The 10,080-nt window shown below is 37.4% G+C and overlaps 1 protein-coding gene across 2 annotated transcripts in view; it reads right to left on the bottom strand.

Moving 5' to 3' along the window:
- Positions 1 to 6,545: 6,545 nt before the first annotated feature.
- The window catches only part of LOC122787222, a 174,189-nt gene continuing 170,654 nt past the window's right edge, over positions 6,546 to 10,080 (bottom strand). The window contains exon 5 of one of the 2 annotated variants that reach the window (XM_044053821.1): positions 6,546 to 9,130. In XM_044053821.1, coding sequence (XP_043909756.1) covers positions 9,040 to 9,130 — 91 coding nt within the window. In that variant the 3' untranslated portion in view covers positions 6,546 to 9,039. Of the gene's footprint in view, positions 9,134 to 10,080 lie in introns of both variants that reach the window. The other variant, XM_044053820.1, reaches the window with a different exon arrangement.

Consider the following 10,080-nt stretch of genomic DNA (forward strand, 5'->3'; position numbering starts at 1 on the left):
GAATAATGTTGTAGCTGGTTTTGTTAACATATATCAGGACAGTTTACTGAAATAGAAAAATTGACATGGCTTCCTGAGGCAGTGTTAAGAAGTAGTGGTGCACATTGCTGTCACTGTATCTCCATGGAAAAAAAACACTCCTTTTTTTGTGACCAGGATATGGGAAGAAGACCAAAAAGACCATGAAAAATAAAATGATATTAGTATAAAAGTGTCCATTTTGAAGTATTTTAAATGTTTGCACTTTAGGCTTAGAATAATGGATGGAGAATGTGATTCATTTAGTGTTTTGTTTGTGTACTGTGTGCGTGAAGGTATTGTAGTGTATGTGTGTGTGGGTGTGTATGTGCATGAATGTATCTGGGTTAGGGTCAGAGTAAAGAAAAAGGTTTAGCATTATGTTTGTGTGATTATGTATGGGATGAATGTGCATACAAGTGTCTTTTCTATAGTGGTACTGTTAAGAAAAGGGTTTTTGTGACGGTAATGTGAAGGGTTGGAGTTATGGGCAGAACAAGGGTTAAGATTAGCACACGAGTAGGGTAGTACAGTGGGCAAAAGCCACTTTAGTCATGTTTTAAGCCCAACCCTAACCCTTTTGATTACAACCTAGTGTTAAATAAGTGTTCATATTTTATAAAGCAGCTGGGCTAAAATACAAGCCAAGCAAATCCAGAGAGTACTCTGAACTATTGTTTCATTAGAGGCACAACAAACTAATGGGCACAGTATTTTTTCATATAAGGGGTGGCGTAAGCCACAAAACTTTGGGCTAGGCTTATAAATGCCTTAGGGCAGATAGCCTAGTATAAACCTATGAACCTATTAGAAATTAGACCTAATAGCAAACTGCACAAAGAGGGGACAGGGCTCTCTTATAGGGAGCTTTCAACGTTTCTGAAGAGAGATTAACAACTTGATGGATAGAAACTAAAATGTCATACTGTAAACAATTCTTCAAAGCAAAATAAAAAATATAAATGAGCCCGCTTTGTTTTTCATGTCACTCCTTCTTTAAAAAGCACTTTCCACTCTGAAGGAAAGTCAGCTGAATATTTTAGGTTTCTACAGGTATTTCCTTTAGAGATGTACCCTTTTTAAGCATAATAAAAAGCTTATAATAATAAAAAGCTAATAAAAAGCACTCAACTTTCCTCACTTGTCTAGAGGAAAGCAGTTTTTAGTACTTAATAAATAAGCACCTATCCTGTACACAGACAACCCTCCTACCACCCAACACTACAACCTGTGAGAGATGCACTTATATAGCCAAATTGGAAGCAAAGCTCTCTTCACCCAAGACTGGACTAGATAGTCAAAAGGAGAAGGTAAACACTTGCACCACACCACACTCATCACATAGTCCCTCAAAACCTACACCAACAAAACACACACATAGAAACACAAAACACATACCTACATTCGCGGAGGCTCTCAATAAAAACCTGCCCAAGCATCAGGGACTTCCAAAGCAGAAATGCAAGCAAACTCCACCTCCCCAACACAACGCAAATGACCCACAGCCCACAAACTCAGTGTGTCACTCGACCACAGCCCATAAGGCATAACAACGTACCCAATACTCTAGTCATGGGTGACTCTATAGTCAGACACACTGATGTTCCACTCACCAGGCTAAACAAGGAGAAAGTTACTGTCAGCTGCCAGGATCCGCCACATAACACACGCACTCAGGTCACTCCAACAAGTACAAATATGACACTGTCATTGTCCATGTTGGTGTGAATGACCTCAGACGTACCTCCCTGGACTACATGAAAAGAGACATGGAGGAGCTCTCCAATCTTGTAGCCCAGGCAGGTATGACCCTAGACCTGAGTAGCATCCTGCCATCACCCAGAATGATACCACAGTACAAGGACAAAATGATTGACTTCAATTGGCTAAGCTTCTGGTGTCATTCTAAGGGGATCCAGTATTTGTCTGCCTGGGATGACATGATCAACAGACCACGATGCTTTGCCAGAGATGGCCTGCACCTGTCACCCTTGGGATTCCGGATACTGGCTAAGGCTCTTGCCACCCCTATAGTGCGTTTTTTAGGCAAGGTTCAAATGACAACTTCACCACCGTAACAGGTACAAGCAAGCAAAATCTGAGGGTAATGCTACTCTGTGCTAGAAGTCTAAACCTCAAAATGCACTCACTCAAGGCACTCCTTAACATGGAGAACATCGACATCTGTGCAGTGACAGAGACCTGGTTCAAAGCTCCAAAGAGCACCCCTGCATTACCAGGCTATAATTCATACCACACCTTTCGGCCACCTAACCCAGAACAAAGCACTAAAGGTGGAGGCGTGTCCATATACATTAAGGATATCCACACCTCCAGGCTAGTTGCACAGCATAATGCATCTGAGATTATCCAAGTGCAACTAACTTTGGGCAAGACCGCAATCCAAATTGTAGCTTGCTACAGACCCCCCACCATGCCCCAGGATTCTCACTCCTCATTTCTTGATACACTGGAAAGTATTAGGGTACAACCCAACACCCTAATAATGGGCGATTTCAACTACCCCACCATTAACTGGGAAAACTACTCATGTACTCTCTCTTGCTCAACATTTTCTGGAATTCATAAATTCCAACGCCTTGGATCAACTTATTCACACCCCCACCAGGGGCAGCAATATCCTAGACATGGTCATTACCAACATGGGCAACTGGTGTTCCACACCAGAGGTCAATTCCTCGTTGGTCAGATCTGACCACAAGCTAATCACCATAGACATCCAGATTCCGCCCCCACCCCCAATTAAGGAAACCACCGTAAAAAAATTCTCCAAAAATTGGAGACAGCAGAGTGTTTGTGGAAAATGATTATTCACTATACACTAGGCAGAAAAGAAGCAATTTTATCCTAGCAATCAGGAAAATCAGTGGGCAGGTATGAGATTCAAGCTGCTATAGCCATCTATCTTCAGAATATTTTTTTCCTGAAAGATCAGACATTTTTTGATGCAGAACAGATTAAGGAGGAAATAAAAATGTTTATCCAACAAGAAGTTAGCCAGCAAACAGAAATGGAGTCTGCTTCTCATTGTTCTGACAATAAAGCTCATAGACAGACTTTGCCAGTGAAAACATTTCCAATGTTCCAAAGGAAAATGCTTGAGAGACTAAAAAAAAAACACGAGTTAACTAAAAAAATAGGGAGTACCTTGAAATTGAACCAGAGTCTGGTGTTAGCAGATAGAGATGAACAGAAAGATGACCAGCAACATTAAAATAAGTGAATAAATGGGAAACTATAAAGCATCAATCACATTTGTGAAATATGTGGCTTTGCAAGAAAAAAGTGGCTGAGAAAGATTGAACTTTTGTTGACTTTGTGAAAATTGTGGGTGGGCTGTAAAGTATATGTCAAACTCAGGGACATTGAGTAAGACATGCATTATTATTTGAAATCTCTGTGGTTTACTGTCACCATACTGCCTTACCCCTCAGTTGAAAATCTTGACTTTTTTTCAAAATAAAGTTATCAGTTGCTAGCAGCAAACTCATTTCTGTTTCAGGTTTTTCCATTTCTCTGCAAATTCAGTTACCTGAAGCCTATAGTAGAAGTAAGAAAACAAAAAGAACCAGAAGCTTTGAGATGCTTGAAGAACTTGGTTGAGACTCCTGCTTATTCTGCATGCTGAGGTCACGTAAAGTTTTTTTTTTTTGAGTTTGAGTAACTGAAGTTATTTATGTCAAAAGAATAAATCTTTTGAATGTGAAGGTTTTGATATTTTTGAATGATGGTAGAAGAAACAGAACCCTAGATTGGTTGTGGAGGAAGAAATTTGCAGTGACAAGAGTCAGCAGGGCTAATGGCCACTGCAATACCATTTTTGCAGATGGTAAATAATTGACTCAAATGTATGGAAAAGGGGTAATGAGGTTTGGAAAAGATGAAATTTCTATAGAATATTTCAAAATTGTTGGAAGGATATACAAGACGACTACAAACAAGTAGTTGGAGTAGATATTGAGTTTCTACATGCTTGCCAGGTCCTTGATGATTGAAACACAAAATAGAATGGATTAATTAAGTGGTCAAGCAGAAAATGTGGTTTAGCGATTGGTTGGGATGGAGAGAAAGGCTTTTAAAAAGAATATGAGTCTGGCTGGAGAGTTGGAAGAACAGGAATGGCTGTATTTACTGGATATGGTGAAAACTACAATGGCACAGTGGAGAAGCTTCAAGAAATCATCTTTGGGAATTGAAAAAGGGTGTTAGTTACCATTGGCTATATCAGAACCGACATACAGCAAATTATTTTAGTACAGTTGGTGATAACATACGAGAAACAGCAAATGCGATAGGAATTGCAGAAACCAGGGAGAAATGCACTGTAGCAACTTTTTGGTGGAGAATTTAGTTCATGAATTCTGTTAAGAAAAATAGTTGACACGAGCTGAAATATGATTTGATTTTCCCACAGTCTTAAAAGGGATTTTCTGTGGAAAGAGTACTTGACTTTTACAAGTGCAGAAGAGGTTTTATTGGATTGTGTATCCATTTCTTCAAGTAAGGGTTTGGTGGAAGTGGAAGGGGCATAATAGGGCAAACAGAAATGGAAGACCATTTCTGTTTAATGCAACAGGAGGAGATGGTAGAATAGCTTTCATAGCTCAATTTGCTTGTTAACTATTACAAATAGATGTATAAAATCTGAAACCTAATGTATGCCTTAGAAGATTGATCATTGTAGAGCTGTAATTCACCCTCTGGTAAGATGTAACCTAAAAATTCCATTGTGGAAGCAAGAATGTGGTCTGCCTATTTGAATCATGGTAACTGAAGTAAAGAGTAATTATGACTATGTCTAATACGTGATGCACATATCTTAAGACTCCTGTCAATTATTGTGGAAGCCTACAGACTGAATAGAGTTAGAAAATGTTTCTTATTGTTAAAGGAAGTTTTTGCTGTTGATATTGAACACTATAGAAAGGGATGCAAACGGGGATGTTTCCCTTCTGTTTTGAGACAAAGTCATAGGAACAACCATGAAGATTAAAATGGTGGAAAATATAGGGTCCTATATGTCTTACTACTATTTCTAATAATAATAATAATAGAAACAATTATTTATTTGCTCTCAAGTACGACTGCAGCCCCCATGTCACAAAAGGGTTAATCTGCTATAGTATTTCAGTATAATGTAGAAAACACAATGTCATTTATGTATTCAAATTTTGGAAGCCTTGACTTCTGACAGATAAATTTGTAAAATTGTTTTAATGAAAGTTTTTATATCCAAATAGAAAAGCACAATGAACCACTCCAGAACAAATGAAGAGAAGTTTATCGAAAGGCAAGGTTTTCAAGCAAAATGCTCTTTCTCAGTGTAAATCTGAAAAACATTACAGATACTGGCACTTAAATACTAAGCTATTAGCTTAACTGCAAATCAATGAACCATTCAATAAATATCTTGTCAGCCAGAATTAAGTATAAATTATATTTTTGTATGTTTAGTATATGTTATAATGAATATAATTGTAATTAATTGAATTAGGACTGCTTGGATATTTTGTTTTGGATTTTATAGGTTTTATGGAGGCTACATTTTTGCTTGCATACCTGTTTTTTGGTTTCTAAGTTTTTATAACCAGATGTTCAGTAATATAATGTTAAATACTGAGGTGGTGCTATTGCAATGTCAGCTGTACATCTATTATTTGGGGTAATATTGAAGCATGAGCAGTGTTACTTAATTCTTTAGCCAAGTGGTTAGTCTGAAAGGGAGGAAAGGTGAAAAAATGTAAAGGGTTGGAATTTGGCATCATGATGATAATCCTGTAGCTCAATGGATGATCATAAATATTGGGGATGTTTGTGGCATGGAAATGGGTGCATTTGGCATAATACATACTAGTAAGAATGACAATAAGGGAGTCTAGACATAATTTCAAAATGCCTCATATGGGTCATTATAACTACTTGGAAAGCCACTAAGAATGAAGAAATATAGGATCTGCAAACGCAGAGGGTAATGCTTTGTATGATGGTGTCGGAAGATAGTTATGTTAATTAATAGGCAATTGAAGAGTGGTCAGTGCCAGTTGTGCTGGATTTGTTTTAACCTGTCAAGATCAGAAAGAAAAGACATCTTATACGTTGGAAATCTGTCTTGATATCAACAGCCTTTCTAAAAAAAAAAAAAAAAAAAAGAGTATGAAGAAAGATAAGTAGGGCCTGGCTCTCCTGGCAACTTAAATATATTGCTATGATTTGAGAGTGAAGATGTGTGGGGAAGTAATGGTATGTCAGTGTTGCACTCTGGTATTCATCTCATGAAAGTATTATTTATTGGGTCTAAGGGTAGACTGCATACATCTAGACGAAAGATGATGTTAGGGAATTTGGAAGAAGTAATAGAATCTAATGAAGGGGAGTGAGTGGAGAGACAAATTAAGTGTTTGCAGCATTATATTGCATGAAGAAAATAGCCCAGGCAGGTTTGTATGCTGATAGAGGGATTTGTGGATGTTGGGCGGAATCAACTGTCACATATAAGTATCACAGTATGATGAGTATTGTTGTTGGGAGGGAAATACTATTGGAATAAGTAAAACAAGGGTAATAGCATATTTAGCATGCATGTGTATACAACAAAATAAACAGGGAATAGTGAAGATACAAGGTAGATTAAAGTACTCTTTTATTTGTCTTAGCAAGTTGCAGCTATTCGTTTGTGCAGTAATAGGAAAGGTAAATAAAATATAGTATAAAATACAACTGTATATCTATATTTATATCCATATGTATATATATATATAAAAATTATAGTTTGTTACAGCAAATGATCAAAAGAGAGAATCTTCTTTTTTCTTTGTTTTGCAGGATGCCAGATGCTCTATCTGCTAGATCATGATACAGCAGGGGCTGGGAATTTACCATTTCCCACTGTTGTGTGATCTCAGAATCAGTATAATAAATTAGCAGGAGGTGTGATTTTTCTGTTATTTTCTGATTTGATCTGTAAAGATCGATCTTTTTTGTTTGCTGTTTTTAGTGTTCATTGTTTTTTGACGTAATCATGCATGCAGATATACATACATATAGATGAACGTATGCTGTGGTTATAAAGGAGGTTGCCATGCTAAGGAGATGTGCAAGAATTAATATCCTAACAGCACTAAAAGATGAAGGCTGGGTCAAGGAGGAGGACTGTGAAACAAATTGCTTAACTGATGACTTGAAAAGAAATGTGAAATTGGTAGTAGATGTGGATTATGTACAGTAATTTAATGTATGCTTTTGTATTGGTATATTGTGATGTTTCAAGATCAATAAAGAAGAGTAAAAAAAAATACATTAATCTCATGCATGAATTACCATAAAGCCATGGTTCTTAATATTTTACCCCATTTAACTTGAAACAACTTTATCTTTACATATGTGGGACACTGGTATGCATAGTTTCCACAGATTTAGCTTTGAAGGAAAGCATAGTGTAATCATCAAGGTAATAATGTCAGGAAAGTACTCTTATGGTGCATTTACTTTTATGGAATAATTCTTAACATTTTTAACCTTCTGACATTGATTTTTACAGCATCTAAGGGATGAATTTTAAAGCAGGCACAACTGGACAATGCACAAGCCTGGATGTATGTGTTCAAATCTTGGTTGTGTATCACTTCATGTTCAGACTCAGTTGTCTGCTAGAAAGCACTGAGGTATAGAGAGAGTAAGTCCTAGCTACATTGCAGGTGACCCCCAAGTTTGACTAATGGCTCTGTTACTTGTATAAGCTGGTTGGCAGTAGCATAGCAATAGTGGGATAAAGGTGGCAGCTGCCCCAGATGCAGGGTGTTGGGGCCGTGATTAGGAGATGCTAATCTGCTAGCAGTATGCTACTGGTATGAATGTCAGTAGTGCTTTTGTGATCAAGGCTGAGGTGTTTTAGAGCTTCATTAGTGATATAAGGTGCTTCCTATAATTTTTTTGTAATGCGCAGACTGTGGAGATTTATTGGAGGATGGACCTTGTTCTTTAAGGATTACCAGTCTCAAAACAGACAACAGACCTTTTAAGATGAGGAGTACAGACTATGCAGAACTAGAGAACAGTCCTCCTTTCTTAATGAGCGCTAGTCGGGAAAGACACCATGGATTTTTTTCTTTGATTTTTCAATTTATAGGTACCTAACTTGGATGGTGGTACTGGGGGAAGGGAGGTGTCTTTCTCTCACCTCATGAAGGACACCTAGCAAGAGTACTGATTGTCTACTCAGTGGAATTATGAGCCAGATGAGCTGGCGTTACCAAGTAGAATTGCAGAGTAGCCAAGGGAAAGACTATGCAGAGACATATTTCTCCTCATGGTGAGTAGCAAATTCAGTCTTGAAGAAGCTAGTAAGGAGGGAGGGAGTGCTCCCAGAGTGAGTGGGAAAGGTGCCTTTCAGGACCAGCAAGCTGGCCCACTCCCTACAGCCACCCTGACTCTTACCAGGAAGTGGAGAAATTATGCAAATGGGCCATAGGATTTTCACTCAGCCTGTTCTGCTGGAACAAATGGCCAGTTAGGTTGTTGTAGAGGAGTGAGCTATCAGACAAGGTCATAGGGATTATTGACACTTCTAGTACAAAACTTTTTTTTTTAATCAGCAAGCACAAGTTCAACATCAGAATGTGTTTCAGTAAAACAAATGCTCAGAAATATTTAGCGTTTTTATCTGTTTTCTGAATTTATGATAATTCTTTACTTTTTTTAAGTTTAGGGGCAAGAGAGTTTTAAATAAAACCCAAGTAATTCGCTTAAATCTAGTTACTTTTGTTATTTTCCCAGCTTTTAAACTGCATTTTTTTAGTATTTTGTTACCTACTGAAGTATTCTTTTAAATATGCAGTCCATTCTTTCCAAAATATTATTAAAAATTCTAATTTACTGTGTAAAACATCATTTTCCTTTTTCTGTGCATTCCAGTGACCATCCTTTTTACTACATTTGCAAATAATTGTTGACTCTTCCTGTTTCCGGTTACACCAGCTTGACCTTTCTACTTGGATTCTATTTTCATGCAGTGCTGTTCCATATTGTTCCATGATCAGCTATTAAGTTACTCTTCATATGTAGTTTGGGAAGATAGGTCCAGAGCTGAACTGACCTGCTAAGGAAAATAGCCATTTGGTTAATTAAACATTTAACATTTATTGTACCAACAAAATGTTTATAACAGAACAGGTTACTTCATACAACTAGCACAGTCCTTTTATTGTGACTTCATAGTTTAATATTTTTTTTATTTAGTAGTAGGAGGAGGTAAGTCCTAGTGTTTACTGACATAATCACACAATAGTGAGGTAGTTGACTTGCTGTTGCATTGATTGCTTAGGGTTTGAATTCCCCGTGTTTTGACTTTGGAAATGAAATCGTATTGCTTTGTCCATTCACTAGAAAGAAGACCAAGTGTAATCCTCATCTGTGGGGATAACAGGGTGTACAGTAATACTGATTCATGAATGAAACGCCATAAATCTGATAATCTTTGGGTGCTCTGAAGCAGACCACAATTATTTGTAACAATTTCATACAGTAGGTCCATATGCCACTGGGGAGTCAGCATCACTGAAGAACAAGAGATAAAAAGGAAAAGGTTAACAGCCAACAGGTCCTTGCTAAACTCCAATCTCTCCAGGGCAGTCAAAAATAGAAGGTAAGAAGTGTTTTGGTCCTTCATTTCCTACAAAATAGTGCTAATGGAATCTGTAGAGGCACAAAGCACAGGCAGAACCATTTGCTGTCTGGTTTGTGTGTGAGATGAGAAGTATTAAAAGTGGAGAATACTAAACAAATGTTTAACATTGTTTTACTGAATTTATGCGATGATCAAGGGACCGTTTTCTGTCATTACTCTGTACAGAAGAGACCAAGACATAATTTCATGGTATCAGAAAGAAAGAAAAAAATAATACAAAGAAAAGTGAATAATGCACCAGACTTGCAGATTATTGTTCCATTGATAACAGATGAAAAACAGTTCAAATGATGTAATCCTAGAGAAAATTGTATGTCTTAGGTGTCCCTTTTTTGCTCCAGTCAGCAGAGGATAGCATT

Source organism: Protopterus annectens, chromosome 13.part0, assembly GCF_019279795.1.
Source record: "Protopterus annectens isolate FY-2018-M chromosome 13.part0, PAN1.0, whole genome shotgun sequence".
Taxonomy (NCBI): Eukaryota; Metazoa; Chordata; order Ceratodontiformes; family Protopteridae; genus Protopterus; species Protopterus annectens.